The 22,274-nt window shown below is 39.6% G+C and overlaps 1 protein-coding gene across 3 annotated transcripts in view; it reads right to left on the minus strand.

Annotated features, from left to right (window-relative positions):
- Positions 1 to 22,274, minus strand: part of MIPOL1 (mirror-image polydactyly 1) — a 300,707-nt gene that overhangs the window by 141,135 nt on the left and 137,298 nt on the right. For all 3 annotated transcript variants that reach the window (XM_074998812.1, XM_074998811.1, XM_074998813.1), the window contains one exon: positions 6,638 to 6,745. In XM_074998812.1, coding sequence (XP_074854913.1) covers positions 6,638 to 6,745 — 108 coding nt within the window. The remainder of the gene's footprint in view (positions 1 to 6,637; positions 6,746 to 22,274) is intronic.

Genomic DNA, 22,274 nt, shown 5'->3' on the forward strand with positions numbered 1-22,274 from the left:
CTGATATGGAAGAAGAGGGAGCGTCCAGACACATCATACATGATGTATGATCTTCAAGTCTGACACCAGACCTGGCTAGGGCATTGCTTACCCCCAGCGTAATTTAAAGCCGCCTTCTCCCCAATTCAGTTCCTTTTCTATGATCCTATGAAGTGCTGGAAGTCCTTAAGATCTTCTTTTTAGCACTTTACTGAAGGTGGCCTGTGCCTAGGGTTTCCAGACATCCAGCAATCTATGGGACAGCCCCATATTTCAATGAGAAGTCCCACATCCTGCATTTACCCAAGCAAGGATGGTTACCTGGAGTGAGCTATCAGCTGCCATGGAATGAGCTCTCCGGGCAGGCAGCTGCCACCTGTCCTGATGAACAGCCACTGCTGGCCTGGGCAGGAAGTCCCAGCAGCCTGGGCACACAGAGCCCCAACCTGACCGGGCACAGAGCAGAGCACAGACCAGCCTGGCTGTCACGGACTAGGGGAGATTACCTGACCCCTGGTTATCCAACATTCCGTTTTATCTGACACCACTGAGGGAAGTAAGGGATAAAAGGAAATGTTGGATAACCGGGGCTTGAACAGGTGAGTTAATTGTTTTAAAACATTTTTAAATGCCCTGCATAAGCATTCTGAAAATCTGGCAACCCTGTCTGTGCCTCAAACACCTTACAGAAACAATCATTTCACAAGAAACATATTATGACACCTTTTTCACAAGCACTTAGTGCAGCAGAATGCATTAATTTAAAACTATTTACCGTTGTCTCATTTATTGTTTGTCATTACATCACACTTCTTATTTTTTTTTAAGCAACAGAGAACTGTAAGGCATGGGAGACATTTCTGGGAAGCATTTAAAGCACTGTGTAATTCCCCATCTCTCTTCCTTCCTTTGCAATTTGCAGAGATAGTGAATGTACAGTGTAAAGGGTAAATGGCTTTGTTCTTCTTTTTCTGGATGTGCTAAAGAATCTTTCACACTATCTTAATTCCTCACTTCTTTACTTTGGCAATAACTCATTACAGGCCTTTTTGTCTTCTCTGAACTAACTCAGCACCATCATTATCATTAATTACCATCATTTGTAAGGAAAGTCGTATGTTCCCATCATATAGACACTTATGAACCTGAGTAAATTTACTTCCATAAATGAGTTGGTGAAGAGTCACTTGTGGGAGAGTGTCTGTGGGGATCAGGACCTTAATGTTATTTTGCAGATTTTCTCCTTTTTTCTTCGGAAGAGAAGAGTTGATCAACTACAAATCAAGTACTGACTTCTTCAATAGCAGAGTTATGGTTGTTACTACACAACATTGCACCAGACTAAGAGATTGCTTCCTTATCTCTCCCCCCTAATCCTTCTCTCTTTCATTCTCTGCGTACTGCTGGTGTTCCATGCAAGTAAGGCAGCAGTCCTGTACGCTACACTGGAAAAAGAGTTGGGTGATTATTTATGAAGTTTTGCAGCTTATTTTAGGAATTAGCCACTAATTTAGGCAGTGATCCAAATCCCAACAATCTATCCAGGTTACACATTTAGTATGGATATTGCTCATGGATTTTCCCTGTCTATGAATAACAATGTGTAAGAAAGCTGGCATTTTTAAAACAGGTCATTATTTGAGGAGCTGTATCTCATAAACGTGTTTAGCAGATAACCTCAACTTTGTATCACTAACTCTACCTTTGGCCCTGAGTTTGCCATACCAATTTTCAACCCAATTTGACTACATCTGTGGACTTCGCTGAGTAAATTGCAAGGTAAAAAAATTCACTACTGAAGTTCAATAAACAAACTTAATTCTGATCTTTTATTACAGCTCTCTACATTATTTCTTAACTTCAAGGTGAAGCTATCTTTCTATTGACATCCTGATTTTGACCCCTATTATTTTTGAAAGCAAATCCAAAAGCGCATGAAATTTCCCATTTTTTTCACCGTAACAGATTATTTTGGCAAATTCAGTGTGAATTGGACAAGACGAATTAAAGTTATGGGAGTTAGAAAAATATGAGAATTTCACTTTTTAAAAAACAATTGGTGCTGAAAAGACAGAGTAAAGGTGGACATCGATGTTGTTTCTGCACTGGGTTGCCTTATAGCCATATTTGGAGGATGAGAGAGAAGGGGCAGGACTGGGGACCAGCTTCTCCCAGCCAGACCTTCTGTACTGCCCAGTCCATGCCACCAGGGGTTCCAGCAGTGATTTAAAGGCCCTAAGTCTCTGACTGCTGTCACAGTAGCAGTAGTGGCAGCTGGGAGACTCAGGGCCTTTTAAATCACTGGGCCCCAGGACACTTGCCCATTTTGTCCCCTATTGGTGGCACTGCCAATACAGTCCTAAAAGAGCTGCCACAGCAGCATGCTAACATTACCTGTGTGCCAGCAGCCACTTTCTTACCACTATGCTGGACCAGTTCACTTTCTCCTCTGATTGTATGTTAGTATTACTCAAGATAGGGATTAGATTTACAAGAACACATTTAGTGTTTAGACTGCGGAATACTTGTAAGTCACTGCATGCATTGATTTCACTTGTCATATCTATATCCTATACTGTAAGGTGACAGGTAACAGAGAGGTAGCCGTGTTAGTCTGCACTCCAACAAAACAAAACAGCAGAAATATAGTGCTTTAAAGACTAACAAAACCATTTATTCAGTGATGAGCTTCTGTGGGACATACCCACTTCATCAGATCAATCTCATTTTCAATACATACTGACATTTATCAGTAAGTTTTCTCTGAATCTTTGATGGTCCATCCCTATTAAGAGGAACAATCAAAACCAAGTATCACTGCTTTTTATGACTGCTTTTTTGTTTTGATAGTATATAGACTAGCACGGCTTTCTCTCCTGTTACTAAGTATCAGAGAGGTAGCCGTGTTAGTCTGTATCTTCGAGAACAACAAGAAGTCCTGGGGCACCTTAGAGACAAACAGATATTTTGGAGCATAAGCTTTCGTGGGCAAAGACCTGCTTCAGAAGTGGATCTTTGCCCACGAAAGCTTATGCTCCAAAATATCTGTTAGTCTATAAGATGCCACAGCACTTCTTGTTGTTATCAAAACTAAATGAGCTATTGTGGAACATCATAATACCAAGACTTGCTTAATGGCCTTCTTGCACTAATGAAGGTGCTACGTGCAGGAAAGCCTGTCCCATCAGCTTTAATGCTGGAAAGAAGGGAATAAATCAAGGACACAATCATATCTCTCTCTCTCTCTCTCTCTCTCTCTCTCACAGGACTGGAGATAGGAAATAGAAGCAGAGATCCCCAGTCTACCCAGGTTTGCCCCAAAAGACATTCAATACTTGCAAAGTCCTGTCACCCTTGGGAACCATAAACTGTAACTCATTTGTTGCCTGCTTTAACCTGCAAATAATTCTCATTTTTAATTCCTATTTCACAATTACTTAGTTTATTATAGGATTGTCTGCAAGTGCTGTCTTTGGTGTGACCTCTGAGGTACAAAAATTGACCTGAGGATAGTGACCGGTCTATTGGTGCTAGAAGCAAAAGGCATCTTGTGCAGCTGGTTGGCACATGACTATCAACTAACACTACATCCAGTTATAACAAAAAGCAGTAAAGTAGCACTAGAACAGACTCTGGTCTGAAGAAGTGGGTCTGTCCCACAAAAGCTCACCTAATAAATTATTTTGCTAGTCTTTGAAGTGCTACTGGACTGCTTTTTGTTTTGATAGTATATAGACTATCACGGCTCCCTCTCTGTTACTATTAAATCCAATTAGGCTGGGTGGCAAGATAGACTGGAGTCCCCTTGGGGACTCCATGGGTCACTTCAGGAGTTCACATTTGTTACAAGGTTGAGAAAATCTAATCACAGAACATACCAGCTTGGGGTGCCTGCCCTGCTTTCTGACACTCTGCTCTGAGGCTGGCACTCACAATTGTGAATCATGCCATAGTGACATGGTGGATGAAGTAAATTTGTTTCCCTGGATCAGAGCGGGTTAGTGGGAATTGGGAGGGTTGGAAGAGTGCTGCTTTCGTACTCTATGTTGTATATGTTTCCCTGAAATTGGTCAAGTGACCTAGAGGATGTTCTGTGGCTGAGGTGACAGGGCTCTTAGATTTATGACTATGGTAAGGGTGGTAAAGGTTTACCGTCACTGCTGGAAGCGTTGCAGTGGTGAGAGCTGGTGACCTGGAATAAGAAAGGTGTGTGTGGGGCGGGGGGAATTAGTGTGTAAAAATTCTGTCACAGTGAGCTCTGGTGCTAACAGCCATATAAGCAAGTGGAATAAAGGGCAGTGGCTAAAGGAAAGTAGCAACAGGAGAATAATCTTTTTCTAGGCTATTTTTACAATAAAAGTACAAGATCAGCTTCTCGTCCTAAATGAAAACTTAGTTACATATCAGAGATTACATGCACTCCTGATGGGAGTTTTCAAAGATTCCAAGTCCCTAATTCAAATTAACCACCCAACCCTTCTAAAAGTATTTGAAGGGGCTAGTCTTCTCTGGGGACAGCAAAATACGACACATCTGCGATCACTGCAAACTCTTGTGGAGGTATCATATTAAACCCTCCAAATGCAGCTTTTCCAAAAGTGAAGAGCCATCCACAATGCAGATCTCCAAAATAACTTGGCTAACTGACCTCGAACTTTGCAAAAATAAATATGTCTGAGAAAGGCCAGACAGAACTAAGATTCTTTGAGGACTGGATATAGGGTCAGCAATAGCAGGATTAAATATAAATCTAGCTGCAACTTGAACTATTAGGTTATTCCTATGGCTCTGAAAATAAAATTATGCCATAATCATCATTTTAGATCATATTAAATGGAAAAAATATAATATAAATTAAATATTTTTGTTTTCTGATGGAAAGTGTCTCTCCAGCAACCACTGAATGACATTAAATAACTAAACATAATTATGAGACATTACTTAAAATCTTTTAAATGTTTATCATTGGAAATCAAACACTAGTTTTGATCAGTTACAGATTCAAGGGAACTGAATTACTGTGATTGTAAATGGCCCTGGATCTACAATTTCTCTTTGTGATGTCTATCGCTTACCTTGAAGGAGGCTGTACTACTTTCGCTAGTATATACTTAATTTTGCAATATTCAGCCGTGATTTTACTGACAACTCATAAAAATCTTGGCATTTCTATGCAACTGAATCTCTTCTGGTTTGTTCAACAAATATTTTTTCCTTCAGTTAATTGATCTGTTTCCAAAAATTGTTCCTCAAAAATTTTTGCTCATTTGCTGTTATGTGCATACAGTTCTATATGGTCACGCTTCTGCTCCTGCAAAAAGTTGGATTTGTGTGTGTGACTGCTAGTCTCACTCACTTGCATATCTGAATGCACAAATATATATGCATGCAAAGTTACATCCATTATTTTAGAAATTAAGTGGGGTCTGTTCTGAAAATTCAGCCTTTTGTATCCATAGCGATAAAGTGCTATACTGTCTTTTTGTAATTAGTGAAGGAATCACTAAACAAGAGGTATATAGGTCAGTTGATAGTCGCCATTATCTACTCTAGGACCTGTCTCAAATTTCTTTGGACTTAAGTGCCCTTTGAGCACTCCATAGTAACCAACTCTGGATCAGCTTTATTGTCAACAGAGAGGCCAACTTTCAATTCCTTTGTTGCAGTGTAAAGGTTGCACATGTACCCCTGAAAGTGACCAAGGTTTAAAGACAGAGAAAACCCATCAGATCGAGATGAGCTGTCTTGCATAGGTCTAATCTACTAACCAAGTATGCCAATTCTCTCATGTTCTTAAGAGCAACAAAACTTTTTACTATAAATGAAGTATATTTATTGCCTCCTGCCTAAATAAAACACATTTTTAAAGTGGCAAGATTAAAGAGATATAGGAAAACTGTCTCCTACCGAAGATTTTCATTCCTTTGCATATCCACAGGAAATAAATTACTGAACATTTTATTGGTTGAACATAATTACAAGATTTTGCATCTTAATTGGGCAATTTCTCTTATGCTCACATAAAATGCTGCCTGCAGTTAGATAGCTACCCATTTCAACAACATCACAATGCTACTTTCTCAAATTAAAGAAGAAACTCTCTATCACATCTATTCATAGTCTTTTCTCTGCCTGCTCTACCTCCTAATTATCATCCTTATTGACAAAGCTTGTTATTCTTTCTTCCAGTTCCAGTGGAAATAAGCCACCATTTTGCAAATAACAGTATCAACTATGTGGTCACTAGTAGTATAGGTCAATATTGTTATTAATATAGCACACGTGGCTGAGAGCAGATCAAACAGTCAAGCTTTAAAATGTTAGTTTTGTGCAGTTGTGACAAACAGCCACAGTTTTCTACACATTAGAAAAATGTAATATTGCAAGAACAGTACCAAACCAAATTTAGTGCTTGTTATCACAGCACAGTCCATTGCTTTGGAGAATATATTATTTCTTTCTTCTTGTTTTCATACAACACACAAAATAAAATAATACCATAACAGAAGGGTGCTGTATCTGTGTTTAAAGAAGGGGTTGTTGGCAAACACCATAGCTCACTTCTGCCGAAATGTACACAACTGATATATGCAGCACGGAAAGCTGGCACCATGGGCTTACAACCTTAATTTGACTGCAAGAAGGAACGGAGATTTACCTTCAGAGCACGTTCTTGATTGTTTTCAGCAGTCAGATGTCTCGTGTTGTTTGCTGAAGTCTGGTTCTGCTCTTTCAGATGATGAAGCTCCTGCTCCAGCCGTTTGCACTGCAACGAGGAAAGAATTCCATTAAGCAAAGGAGCTGGGGCATATTTTTTTCCAAGAAGCCAAATGAATTAATGTAAATAACACCATCACCATTTCTGCAGAGGAAAAAGCTTCCAGCAAAAGCAAGTTGTAACCTTAGAGATGAAATCATATTAGACTTATACTATCTCTCTCTGTCTCCCCATATATATATATGGGGAGAGAGAGAGATTGTATAATATATATATACACACACACACACACACACTTTATACATATATATAAAACTCAAGCTTTTATTCATTGTCTTGTTCTGATCCAACTGTTCAAAGGAAAAACTCGGGTATCAGGTATAGTATATCAAGAAACTCTGCCAAATAGCATTTAAATATTTTACAAATTAATATGACACTGACCCAAACTCTTATCTCAGCTGCACCAGTGAAACAGAGCAGAATTTGTCCTATTATATATTTAAATATAATGGAATATGAAAACATAAAGTGTTTACCTTTGCAAAACCCCTCACTTTTAAATAACGAAATAGATATACAGATTTATACAGTACATATTAATGAAACAGAGACTACATTCATTCCCAAACATACACCAGATCTTGGGGGACGCTACTAGTTTTTTTAAACAGTGTTCATTTTAAAAAGTTGATTATTAAACAAGCAATCAAGAACAAAACAGAAAACTATTCTGAGTGTGTGCATATAAACTCCGAAGAGTTAACTGTAATAACTATTTTAAATGCTAACGTATTTAGGATATTCAAATTGGCACCCAAAGCAGATTTAACCTTTGTCTAAAGATAATAATGACGGGCAAAACCCAGCTACCCTGTCTGACCTGGGTAATTAATAGTTAGCAGAAAAATTATTCTTGTAAAAACAGGGAAAGGGAACAAGAGATGATGATTACTCAGGGCATGTCAGATAAATTGCTAAGCAAAACCCAAAGAAGACAGACTATTTGCTGAAAATATTTGCAAAAGCAAAATATTTTTAAGACAACATATTACTTGGGAAGCAGAGGGAAGTAGTTCTGATGGCACTACTGGAAACAAAAGCATGGAGAAGTTTAATGGCACAGGATCTGAATATTCAAAGTTGATGAACAGATTCTGCTGAATATTCACAATACACCTGGAGAAAAGGGATAAAGATAAATGATGATATGGCCACTAGAACTGTGATCACAAAACTAAAAATTTAGACACAAATAGTTTGTGACCCTCGCTTATTTTGGAAGCTACATAAGGAATCAGATTTCCTAACAAATGTATAATCTGTCATGATGCAGGACTAGTGAGTAAGGAAGCATGGAGCACATCAGCCCAATGTTTAAAAAAGGCAAAGAGGCACAAGCCAGAAAAGAACTGACAAAAGAACCCTCTAACATGCAGACTCACAACACTAGAGTTTTAAAAATCAATTCACTCATTAATCATGAGACAAGAGTCTTCACCAGCAACATCAGCCAACTTGCCAATTTAACTTTTCAAAAATGCCTTCCTTTTTAAAGTCTTGTGCCTTGAAATCTCTTAAATGTAAGTGTACCAGTGACACTTGAAACACAGTGGGGTAACACTGATGAGCTAAAAATTTAATCCACCTGAAAAATATCACACATCTTTATTCATGCTCCTGTCTGGATGCCAAAAACAACAGTGCTACATAGGTAATATTAAAAATAGCTACTGGACAATTCAATATAAAACCTAATATTCCTGATGTTTTGCACAACTGCGGGCCTCTGTGCATGCTTTGTAATCTTATTTTACTCTTTTTGTTCCACTTCTGTGAAGGCAGGACATTGGCATACACAGAAACAACAAGATTCTTTCATTATCTTGTCCGCTCACAAGGTATGCCAGGAAGTTGAAGAGAAGCAGGGCAAAGCATGCATGCGCACACATCAAATCAGCTGGTAGAATTAAATTTATTTCAATCTACATTGATTTAAATATGCTAGATGTGGGCTTTCTCATCTTAAGTGGATAAAATGATCTCACTTTCAGCAAAATAAACTTTGACAGAAGAAAATCTGGACTAGTTTTGAGGGAGTCCATTTTAGGGATATCAACAAACAAAACCAAAATGAAATTTGTGACTTAATTTGCACATCACAGGAGAAAAAGTATCTAATTAATTAAATAAAGCAAGCAGTCATGTAGCACCTTTAAGACTAACAATTTTTAATGATGGAGCTACCTGAAAAGAAGGCATAGACTAATTCATTTAAAATAATTCATTAACCAAACCACTTACAGGTACATTGCAAATCAAATACACTTCGAACAGTCTAGAAAATAACACATAGCTATGACCCGTCTATGAAGAACTGTTGTTACAGTGACGATCTTTTATTTATGTGCTAATGATGCATATAGCATAAAAAAACTTTAAAATGTTGTACAGTTAGAATTTTTTTAGCACTAATAATACTTTACTAAAACAACACTCATTTTGCATAAGGGTCAAGAGTATCTGAAATTTCACTGTAACCAATATTTTTGTTGCCTGGACTGAATATTAAAAAGTTTTAGACAATGTGGCCATACTACTCATTTGAGCCAACATTTTTGACTTCAGTATTATTGGTTGGTAGCATGGTCCAATAAAAATAGACGTTCTTTAAAAGAACATGATTTTTATTGGTTCTCCCCATGTTGAACTTCCTTCCAAAAACATACATAAAAATTGAAGCAGGGCAGAGAAAAGACATGGCCCAGTTTAATCCTGACAAGGAAACGTCAGATGTTTGCTTTTAAGAAAACAGAAGCCTAAAGAAAGCTTTTTATTTTTTAGTATTACAAATGAGAATTTCCATATCAAAAGCCTGCCATATCAAATTGGTGAAGATACTTATTTGTGAAACATTCATGCTATAGGCTAACAATATCAGAGATGAGTGAAAATATTTTAAAATCATACATCAACTTAAGTAGGTTTTAGACTGTTTACAAATTCTAATTTAAAACAAAACTTTTGGCCAAAGAAATCCTGAATTAAGCTCCATACTATATTATGTGAAAGGGGATAATCTTTCAGAAAACTGTTTCTTTCCTAGATCAAATATCTTAGAACATAATCATGACACCCATGCACAGCATCACTAAAAGGCAACAGGGATAAGCATGGAGAGGAGTTCTGGAGATTTCGCTGGGAAGAGGTCATTAGAGTACTGGTAAAGGCAATGTGTCGTTTCCTGGTTTTTCACATATGTAACCCACTAAGGCGCACCTCACTCTTGTAAATGCTTTTTGCCACTAAGGAAAGCTGTGCAGTCAAGAGGCATTGTGTAGGCAGACGTCAGGTGTGCAACGTCAAAAAAGGATGAAAGAATTTGATAGAAGACAGAAGACACTTTCCTAGAACAAGTATCGGAGGGGTAGCCGTGTTAGTCTGGATCTGTAACAGCAACGAAAGGTCCTGTGGCACCTTATAAACTAACAGAAAAGTTTTGAGCATGAGCTTTCGTGAGCACTCTTGCTCTGGCTTATTTATACCTGGCCCTGCAGATTTCCAAGACCAGCATCTGATGAAGTGAGTCTGTGCTCACGAAAGCTCATGCTCAAAACTTTTCTGTTAGTCTATAAGGTGCCACAGGACCCTTCATTGCTGTTTCCTAGAACCAATTGTTATAACATCTGGGGGTACACCTGAGCTGTTGCAGCTTAACTCAGTGTTGCCAACAGCCTATAACCCAAACAGTGGTCATCTTTAAACCCCTCCCCAGCTCTGCTCCCTTGGCTACATGCATCTCCATTTTGTACAGGATTTGCCACTAAAACACCAACATTTCTCACCATCCACCAAAGTATCGTCTCAGCACAAAGTTCTTCTATAATTAAAAGAGGAAACAACGGCAGTGTCTAGAGAATCACTGCATGGGAACTAAGTGTTGGCATATGGTGACATTTTAAATTTTAATCACTTTGGACTTGATTTTTATATTCCTCCTATTGAATTACATCTGTAGGGAGGGCTTTAGTTTTACACCCATGAATTTCAGTGAGATAGTGAGAAAGGGACAGATATGATGGACAACATAATTAGCCTTTGCCGACCAACTCCTACCCCCTCACTGCACAATGGAAACAATGAGCTGAAGTACCCCCACCCAGTTCAGCTCATCTATTTCCCTCCTGCTAGGCCTGGGAGCAAAGCAGTACAAAAGAATCCTCCAGAGAGCTTTGCACCACTATGCCTGGAAAGGAAAAGACACTCCCAGGTCTTGCCTTCCACCAGGGCTGAGGTAGGAGAAGATATTCCTGCTGTGTGCCTCCTCCAACTGGGAGCTTGGGGAAGAGCGGCCATTCTAGATTAGTCCCTCAGTCAGGAGCGGGGTGAAGATCCTCAGAGTCTGGAGTGGGAAGGCAGGGGAAGGTGGGTGTCTCTCTCCACCCTCTGGAGGCTGTAACCCACCCCAGACCTGGAGGGACTGAAGATCTTTGCATTGGTACTGCAGGATCACAGGGGTAAAACAGAATAAAGAAGTCAGTTGTTGTGAGAGAATAATACATGTGAGCACATGTGAGAAAGAAATTGGTGTGTGCCTGAGAGCGAGCGGGCTCAGAAGTGGAGGGGGAGACATACTGTGGGGAGCTAAAAAGCAAAATGACAGAAGGAAAGATGTTGAAGCATCTCCCTGCCCCAAAGGAGATGCAGTGATGGGGACACATTCAAAGTGGGAGAAGAGAGCACAGAAGCATGTTTTTAAACTAAATACTTATTCTTCCTCTCCTTGCTTGAAACTCCTAAGGGTGCCGCAACAGTTTGTGTGGTGGGAACTGAGAGACGCTGAATCAAACCACAAACCCTGTATAGAATGAAAACCTTTTCAAGAAAGGGGTGTGGTACTGCTCAGCACCCTTTGCTCCAGCATCTTAGGTGGGTGTTAGAGGCCTATCACACATCCATTGCTCTTTCTGTGCACCTGACAGCATCAGAAGTGAGATTCAGCAGAGTAAGATGAGAAAAGGTAGGTGTGAAAGTCATCATGGAGGAGGTAGTTGGATCCACAAACCAATGAGCCCACGGTGATAAAAACAGGAGAGGGAAAACATGAAAAGCTAAGAACAGAGTGTGTACGACCACATAGGCAGCAGAGGAATGAGGGCAGGGCAAGCAGGGCGCTCTTCCTGGGCAAAGTGTATTCAGGGACAGAGCTCCAGTAAGTTGCAAGGTCTCTCCCCCTCTGGGTTGTCTGTGCTGGCTCCTGTCCTGTCCTGGGTGGGCAGCTTCTGTGAGCTAATGGGTTGATCTCCTCTCCTATGCTGCAGGGCTTTGCCCCCTGCTCCAGGAGGGGGCAGGGGCAGGGCTGCTCTGTACAACTGGGGCTGGGTTTCCCAGTCCCACTCTGCTGCTGTCACCATGTGCATTGGCAGGCCGGGTTGAGCTGCAGCTGCTTCCTGTGGGGTGTGTGCAGGTAGTAGTCAGTGAGGGGGTGGGGCAAGGAGAGCTCTTCCCCAGCTTCCTGCTGTGCCTGGCCGAGTCTGGAACCTGCCCTGGGCAGCCCCTGACTTTGCCTACCCTAGCTCCAGATCCGCAGCCTGCAGACAAAGTGGGGAGAGCCCCAAGCAAAGGGTTGGGCTGGGCAGGGCAGGGCAGTGGCACCATCTCCTGCGGTGGGGGCCAGAAAGGTGGCAGGGAGCTCAGAGAGCCAAAGGGCGTTGGGATGGGATGGGACCAGGGATGCAGAAGAGGGCAGGAGGCGGGGACAGGGATGCAGAGGGTGAAAGGGGGCCATGGAGCAGTGGGGCATTGGAGGGAAGCTGGTGGGACTTACAGGAATCAGGGGGTGGCAGGTGGAGAATTTTGGGGCTCTGTGGAACAGAGCTTAGATGGGGGAAACTGTGAGTGGGGGGGATAAAGGGAAGTAAAGAGGGGTGTGGGGAAGGGGCTGTGAGAGGCTGGAGGGAGAATATGGAGCAGGTACAGCCTGGCCAGGGTGGGAGAGCTAGGGAAAGGGAGGGGGATGCTAAAAGAGACACTGGTAACTCCCCAGCCCATGGGGTAGGAGGGAGGGGCCAGGGATGCAGAAGGATGCAGGAGCAGGGATCAGGGATGCAGGGGCTGAAAGGGATCCATGGGGCTGTGGGGAAGCTGGTGGAGCTCACAGGAATCAGGGTACATAAATAATAATAATCACTAGAGAAATGTTTTTAATTTGAAGGAGAGGAGGAACATAAATAGTACTTTGCACTGGATGCAAAAACACTTAGTTATGGCTCTGCCTACAGAAGTGGGGAAGAGGGCAGAGGAGGAACTGCTGAAGGTGGACACTAAAGGAACAGTCAGAGGGAAAGAAGAAAACCATGTAAGGACAGTGTCAGGAATGCTCCAGAAGGAAAGAATGACAGCATTAGAATACTGAAGAGGATAAACATGGCATAGGGTGTCCTAGATAATAGGAAGCAATTATTAGAGCCATGGAAATGACAGTTCCAGTGGTGTGGAGGGATGCAAGTGGATTGGAGTAGATTCAAAACTGAGCTAGAGGAGAGCAAAGAAAACATCTCATCATGTTTTTCTTCATTAGAAAATTAGGTTATATTTAGCATGATGCTTACCAGTACTTTTTTTGTGCTGGTTGCTTCCGGTACTGAGTACCATCACCTCAGCAGCCCCAGCCTTGGGATTGGCTGGGAGTGCAGAGAACGCTGAGTATTGGCTCCTCCTCTTTATTTTATTTTTTTAAAAGGCACTAATGCTTACTATGATTTTATAGTCACTACTGATGAATCATGACAACGCTTTGTAGCAGCTGGTCAGAAGTAAGCCCCCAGCATTCTCTTTCAAAGGGTTTGTCTACAGCTAGTTGAGATGTTGATACTCACCATTTCTTTTATCTACACTGATGGCTACGTTGCTTCTGTCACATTACTGAGTATGACTCCTAAAATCTGTGTTCTAACGGGACTTCATTTTCCAGTCAGAAGAAGATCAAAAATGTTAGAGACAAAGAGTAGAAAGGAAATGTTAAGTAATTGGAGAAACGGCTGAAGTTCCAAGGCTGCATCTGAACTGCCCCTCCCTTTCAGAAGGGGCATGCAAATGCAGTGGATTGAAAATGCTAATGAAGCGCTGATATGAATACTCAGAGCCTCATTTGCATAATGACGGCCACCTGCCACGTTGAAAGTGCTGCTTTCAAAATGTAAAATAGCCGTGTAGATGGGGTTCCTTCAAACAAATTAGGAAGAAGGGTGCTTTCGAAAGTGGGACTTCCTTTGGAAGGAACCCCATCTACACGGCTATTTTGCATCTTGAAAGCACTTCTGATGGGTGAGTGGCTGCCACTGTGCAAATGAGATGCTGAATATTCACATCAGTGCTTCAATAACGTTTTTGATCCACTGAATTTACATGCCCCTTCCGAAAGGGAGGGACAGAGTAGACACAGCCTAGTTGTTCTAAGTGTGTGGGAGGGAAATGAGGTGGTGCTTATACAGGATTAACAGCCATCCACTCTCCCTCCTGTGCAATGCACACCCAGCTCTACAGATTTGATTCAGTAAAGGATTTAAGAATGAGTATTCCCATTGAGTTTAGTGGAGTTAGGCCCACACTTAAAAATAAGCATGTGCCCAAGTGCTTTGCTGGCTGAGGACCTATGTCTCTATTTCATCAAACCAGATGCACCAGGTGATCAAATTACAAATTTCTTATCTGAATACAGCGGTTCAGTGACCACTAAGGCTAACTACAACACAACCCAGAGAAGACCAAGGTTTTATTGCCTATAGAAGCAACACAATAATTTGGGAGGCCACACAGGGCAAGAAAACTACATTTGTAATGGGATAGGAATATAATTTCAGGGCATTGGTGCCTGATCACTTTTGTTTATTTTTTAGATTGCTTCACAACACCTTTGTACAGAGGGAAGCTTTAATTAAAGTGAAAAGGGCAGCTACAGCAAGATGCTCCAAAGGAAGAGAATGCATTGTACCTTTAATAGGCTATGCAAATTGTAAGTGCATTTCTGCTTTGCACCATAGGTTTGAGGCCAAAATTTGGCACCTGTTCATCTGTTTGATGAAATTGCGCCAGGCATAACCCAGTGCAGAACTTGGACCAGAATTATCTGGAACTCAGCACATATATTTGAAAGAGATACCATCTATATCAGCTTTTTCCTCCCTTGTTGATGTTTAAGTGGATCTTTTTGACAAGTGCGAACTTAAATTTCCAAGTTTGCACTGACCTCAGTACAACTCCATAAAGGTAGATGGTGCATTCTGATACACCATTTAGGTCAAAATGACCATGGTCCAGTTCAGCCACATATTTAAGAGTGCAAGCAATTTTATTAAACTCAACAGGATTACTCCAAAGCTTTATGTTAGGTCTGTTCTAAAATCATTGCTAAAATACAAAGGAAGTAGTCACATTGACATGATCTAACTTACAACCGATGCCAAAAGTAAATACAAGCAAAGGGAGAGAAATGTTCCCTCTTTGATTTATTTCAGTTATGGTCAACTTAGGTATTCCTTTTAACAATTGCATAGATGCATTTCTGTCAAAATGTTTTATATCTCCTTATGCAGAGTCAAGAGAATGTTAGTATTTTGCTGAGCAAAAAGCAATTTAGCCAGAAATAAATTCTGATGTATTTTAATAAAAATATACGAAAAAGAAATTAACAAACAAAATAAATTGTTCACTGTAATGTTCTTACTGGACAGAGTGGTATTTCTGGAAGGGATAAGTACTAGAGACATTTATAATAGCAATCACTTTAGCATTGTCATAAACACCTCTTAATATAGTCTGAACACGGAACACTAGAAAATATTTTTTTTAAACGATGGTACTTTTTTACCTGTAATTTTTTTTTCAGTCATCTACAGACATGAGTGAACACAATAATATGAAGCAGATGGGAACAGTTTAACTGATTTTACTAATTTTATTATTCAGTTGTAATTTTCTTTTTAAAAATCTTGAGATGAAACTAGCACCCAACTTAAAGATTCCTAATAGAATATAAGCATTCTTAGATTTTGACCGTTTCTCTTCCTTTTTTGAACAGTCTGCTCCTTGTCCCAAATTTATCATGATTGCTTGAGAGGCAAGCATCTTGCCACTTGGATGCTACACAACTCTTTCCTTTTCAGACAAAAATAATACCAAACTCTTCCAGTCAAAACACAAAACAACGTTTGGTGTCAATGTGAATTATGTACTTCGAACTGCAGATGTTTGGAAGCACTTATATTTATGTAAATAGGTTTTATCTTTTTTCACATGGAAGAATTATTTTGTTCAAAAATGAGTTTCTATACAATAACCACTAGAAGAATTTTTCCATTAAACTATAATTTTGAATTAAAAATGACTTAAAAGAAAAAGTTTTCTTCATAGTCCTGGCAAATGCTCAACAAATGTATTTAAATCATTATTTATACAATGCCCAGCAGCTTAAAACTACTGGAATTTAAATAAAAAGAAATGCTTTTCCAGTGCTTAGGCCTCAGAAACATCTGCCTCTTCAAAAAATTATATTTGATTAGTAAGAAAAACATTTAAGGCGAGAAACATTATTTTTGCAATTGTGCACTGGGGTCTTGCTCATTCAGAAGCCATCAAAAGAAACATTAAACTACAGATGAAACACACTTTGTCTGCACCGCTACTGTGAGCCAGTTGGAGTCTGGAGGATTAAAGGAACCAGATAATGCACAGTATACATCACAAAATGTGTATTTATGAACATGACAAAGAACAGCAAATCAAGAGACCATTTATTTTCTTTGGAATACTTTAAGGAACCATAATCACCTTCAGACCATAAAACAAGACGAATGGAAGCTTCAGATGATGCAGGTTAACTATTTCTGTCCTTCCTCATTAAAAGTCTAGAAAGGTACAACGAAATAGTGACATCAGCCACACCTGCACAATTTAGTTTGGCCTCAAGTGTAATTTAGCTCTTACTTTTATGTATGTATACAGCTTTTTTCCTTCTTTCAGAATGACACTGGGAAGATCCACGGTAAGATCAATTTTCTCTTCAGTAACCCCTCAATATGCACTTCTATCACATCGTAATGAGCCCTCCACATTTAGCAATGTGGGGACACAGTCCAACCTATGATGTATGACCACAATCATTGCCTACGAAGGATCAAAACGTCCTTTGTTCTTACAAAGGGAAAAGACTACCACTGGATGAACCTAACATGATACGGTGATTAAACAAGCAGTCTAAAGCTTGGATTGCTTAACTGAAACTTTTAAGTTCTGGATATCAGGTGGAAGACTTGCTAGTGCAGGTTATTTCTGCCATATGTGAGAAGTTTCATTAACTAGGCTTAGAACAGTGTCAAAAGCAGAATTGGACCCAACTTTTAGTGTTGCTCCATTTGATATTGTAAGGTCTAAGAGATCTAGTAGTGTTAAGTTCCACTTTCAAAAGTGAGTTTGACCCTTACAAGTCTAAGTCCCATTGACTTTCAATGAAAGGGAGAAAAGATAATTTTAAAATGTACCATCCTTAGAAATTCCTGAAAACAGCCTTTTCTAGGTCTAAAAGGCTTAAAGGCCATTATATCCTGCCATTTCAAGGACAGAATCTTAGAATCACAGAAATGTCGGACTGGAAGGATATAGAGAACAACTGATCACTGTATTTGTTATAACTGGCCTTAAGGTATCTGAAGACTTATCACGTTCTTTCCCCTCCTCAAGAGTCATATTTTGTACATATTCATTATTTTTGTTGTTCTTGTCTAGACTCTCCCCAATTTGTGCACGTTTCCTGAAGCGTGGTGCCAAAACTGGACACAAATCTCTAGCATGAAGAACTCACTAGTACTGAATTAGAGCTGGAATTACCTAACCGAACTTACATACAACACTGCTGTTAGTACATCCTAGAAAGTGATTAGCTTTTTCTTTAACTGAATCATATTGTTGGTGCATATTCAATTTGTTACTCACGATAGCCCACAGATGATCTTCTGCTGTACTACACCTAAAGAGTTATTCCCCATGTTGTATTTGATTTTTCCTTCCTAGCTGTAGTACTTTGCACTGGCTTTATTGAGTTTCATAGTGTTCATTTAAAATTAGTTCTCCAAATTATCAAGATCATTTTGAATTCTAACCCTGTCCTCCAAGGTGCTTGCAACCCATCCCAGATACATGTCACGGACAATTTTTCATTATCTAAGTGATGAATGAAAATATTGAATAGTACCAGATCCAGAACAAATCTTTACCACATAAATCTTCCTAGTTTGACAGCAAAAACATTGATTATTAAACCCACAGATTTAATATGGATTTCTATAGGGACCTCACAAAACCATAATTTGACCCAAAATATTTTTAGCCATGTTCTGGACAAGAACTGTATATTCTAGATGGAAGATCTACAAACAATTGTATTAACAATATAAGCAGAGATCACAGTCTCCCGCTAATGCTACTGTGATGGAAATTCAAACCTGGCATAAAGCAAACAGAGCCTCTGGATCACGGACATGTCAGGGCTGTGGCACAGTATTAAAGCTAGGAGGGTATGGGGTAAAACTCTACAGCTCTTATGCTGCTCCAAATTATCTAAAAGCTGTTTAGGCCCCCCCAAAGACCCTGCAATACTGAAAGCAGAAAGGCAGTTTAGAGCCCCTAGGCTCTGTCCACTAGAGCATTTGATCCATTATAAGTAAGTCTACAGGTCTTTTGTTAGATGTTCTTAGGTCATATGCCACCAAGCTTCACAGCAGGTATGTTGTTTGCTTCTGTTTTCTTGCACTGATAACATGCATATATAGAAATATACACTGTATCACTTGACATAAAATAATTGCATCCATACTCAATGGAAAAGAAAAGAGTAGGCTCATATTTTGTTGCAAGTAATAGACAAGAAAATAGCACGCAGAATCTCAATGGAAAATAAGGGATATTTTATTCTCATTGGGATACTGTGTCTATTTCTAGGCCAACAAGGCTATGTGGTATCTGATTTTCAAGTGATATCATGTTTTGGTCTAGAAAAACTGCCACTGGCCCACATCTGAATCTTTCTGATTGTGGTCCTAGGTAAATTGGAGGGAAATTCCACATTTGGAGGAAAGAGGATATTTCCATTGTAAATTAATTTTAAAATTAAATGGGTGCTGTTTTAAACAGCTCAACAGTGTGCAATGGTGAAGTCTCAGAACATGAATTAGGTCTCAGTTCTTCAAAGAACATGCTTAATATCAGACAATGTGAGCTGATCACTCAGCTACGCACGCCTAAAAAGTTAAACACATGCACAAGTCTTTGTGGGATTGGGGTTTTAGTGGACAGGTAGATATCCCTGATAACTATTTTTTTCACGTGCATGTTCAATTTGCACAGGATTCTTCCATTTCTCATATGGTTCTCACTTCCCTGTGCATGCCAGATAACTATTAATGTAATTCTTCTCAATTGTCTGGCATATGAGGGTTGGTTACGGGTTGTTGACCTGTGTTTTCCTCGCATAATCTGCATAAGAAATGGATAAACTCGGTGTATTTCTACGTTTTGCAACCTCTCAGACTTTAGGATTTGCAAAACTTGACTGAATGCATGTGACACTTGTAATCTACCCAAGAATGTTTAATTAAAAGAAAAAAAATGTTTTTTTTCTGAAAAAAGAATCCTATACTCTGTACTGGGAAAAGGCAAACTCCCTTCAAATAAGCCTAGAATAAGTGGGTGCTATGTATTTGGCACATCTTTTCACTGGATTATATTCCTCTCTTACCTTTTATTCCCCAGTTTAGTTTTTTCTTTCACCTCCCTCTGCTACTTTCCTCATGATCCTTTCTAAAGGAGGATACAAAACAGAGTAACTCCTGAATCTGAGTGAAACATTTACACGTGATATTGTACTGGGTTTGAAATTAAGCACCTACCTTTAGGATTTTTTAATGCATCTCATATATAAATAAGAGACTTCTGTTTTACATGGAGGTCACATTACTCATTCAATTTTCTAATTTCATACCTATAATTCTAATAAATAATGTATTAAGTAAGCGTGTAAGCTGATAAACGGTGCTCATGGTAATAGGTTAGTAACCTCATGAACGGGAAACCAGTACAGTACAATGAACTTTGCATAGCTCATACTCCTTTGCATTGTAGATTTTGAAACAAAAAAATATTACCAATGATCCCAAATGGTTCAGCTAATTGCAAATTTTAATTTCAACTTCACTGTGGGAGAAAAAAGGCACAATAATTTTAAAAAAAAAAAATCAAAGCTTTTTATTTGTCATGATCATGGAAAATTAACACAAAAGTGTATTCCACTTAGTAATTTGTGGATCTTTATAAGCAAAAATCTTGGTCACAGGATAGTGGTCTAGCGATACATATATTTGCTGGGGAACTTTTTTTTACACTCAATGCATAGTGCCAGCTTCAACAAAAGATTGTCAGAGTGGTCAAAACACAATTCCAAAGTCATTAGCTTGAAATATTAAACAGCAGTAACAGTTTAAAATGTTTAAAAAAATTATGATAAAATTATGCCACACATACCAATTGATTCTTCAAGTAAATTATGTGTATTCATATTGATATTCTAGAAATCCACTGACCACTCCAGACCCAGTTTTGCTACCCTTTCTCCATAAGCTGTCTCATTGCAAGGGGCTATTTGTAAAATAAAACATTGAGCGTGGGTATCCGAATCAGGAACTTAGGGTAAATCATCTACACTGAAGCTGGAAGCTTGCTAAAAATAGCTAAGGATAGCACAGGCAGCAGATCACAGTAGCTGCCTGAATACAAAGCCAATTAGATCCCCTGGGTATGTATACAGCAACTAGCTTGATCTGCCACTCATGCTACCTCTAGCTCTATTTCCATTTTTAAGCACACTAGGTGGAACACAGCTAGCATGTGTTTGTCCCCCTCAAGCCAAGAAGCATAATGTAGACATACCCATACTGAAATCCACATTTAATTGTCTGGAAACTATTTTGAAATTCAGATATGGCTGCTGCAAATGTCACTTCTTGTGTTGGGATGGCCAGGCGCCATAATATTTTGGAATGGATCTACAAACTACTCTCTAAACTCTTAACAACTTAACTCACTTTTGCTCATCATGATCACAGCACTATACACAAGGCCAACTTGAGGACTTCAGGGAGCATGCTTTGCATCCCCCTAAACAGAAAGTATTTTTTTTCTATAATGCAGAGACCTTCAGACTGCTAAAAATCTCCTCCGCTGCAGGGAAAAGTGGAGCACAGCTGTTTGTTCTGAGTTCTGTTCACATCTGCTAATGTTTTTAAAAGTTTCAAGAGAGAATTATTCAAATAACTTCTGGGTTGAAGGGCAACGGCAGCAGAACATGATATGTACATGCACAATCTAGATTGTCTTTTTCCTTGTCTTTCATCACTTTCTTCCTCTCATTCTCACCCTGCCCTGCATTGCCCACCCCACTGTGCTCCCCCACATTAGAAAATCTATTCCCTTGCGGTTTCTTTAATCAGTTCTTCCTATCCCCACAGATGTTCTCGGTATTATATGCCTTCCCTCATAAGTCTCTCTCTTCAATAACAACAGACCTCAGCAATGTTGTAGCAGATGATTATCACAAACTGATAAAACACAAGCAGCCCAGTAGCACCCTAAATATTAAGAAATTTATATATTAGGTTATGAGCTTTTGTGGGTAAGACCCACTTCATCAGCTTTTCAGATATGAAATCTAAAAATTGAATCTGAAAAGCTGAAGAAGTGGGTCTTACCCAAGAAAGTTCATTGCCTCACACAGGGTGAACAAAGTGGGGGGAGGGCCTCCTTGGGGAGGCACAAAATTTCAGAAAGGGGGTGCAGAATGATTGGCTGCTAGGTGAAAATGTTGAAATATGTTACTGTTTGTATGTATTTGTATTCACATTTATACACCAATTAATACAGTTTTTACTTTCTGCGTACTTATTTTCTTACACATGCCAAAATTGTTTTTTTCATATGAACATAACCAGAATTTACATCAGTTTGGATTACATCAGACAGGTTGAGGGGGCACCTAATAGCAGGGACAAAAAATGAGGTCCAGTGTAGAAAGTTTGCTCACCCCTGACCTAATAAACCAATTTGTTAGTCTTTAAGGTGCGACAGGACTTTTTGTTTTTGTGAAGCTATAGACTGACATAGCTACTCCTCTGAGACTATACACTGATAAGTCATTATAACAGCTTTCTGAAGTTAGGGTCAGCAATACTTGCTCGTTTTATGGGATGGGTAGGTAAAAGAGAAAGTTCAAGCAGCTAAATCAAAAGGAGCCTGTTAGAGCTAAAATTAGTACACACAAGAGCCTTGCTTTCACTATGATGCTTAGCCCATTAGACTATATGATATTAAGCTACTGCTTCTGGCGGCCACATGTCATGCTGCCTATTCAATGGAGAAGCAGGTTCCTCTGATAGCAGATGGCTTGCAGCCAGGAGGCAACTTGTCAATCATTTGGCACAAGACTCTCTATCCCCCTTACAGACTGCTGCTAATTTCTCTGCTTTGCCTCCTC

Source organism: Carettochelys insculpta, chromosome 6 (assembly GCF_033958435.1).
Source record: "Carettochelys insculpta isolate YL-2023 chromosome 6, ASM3395843v1, whole genome shotgun sequence".
In the NCBI taxonomy this organism is placed as follows: domain Eukaryota; kingdom Metazoa; phylum Chordata; order Testudines; family Carettochelyidae; genus Carettochelys; species Carettochelys insculpta.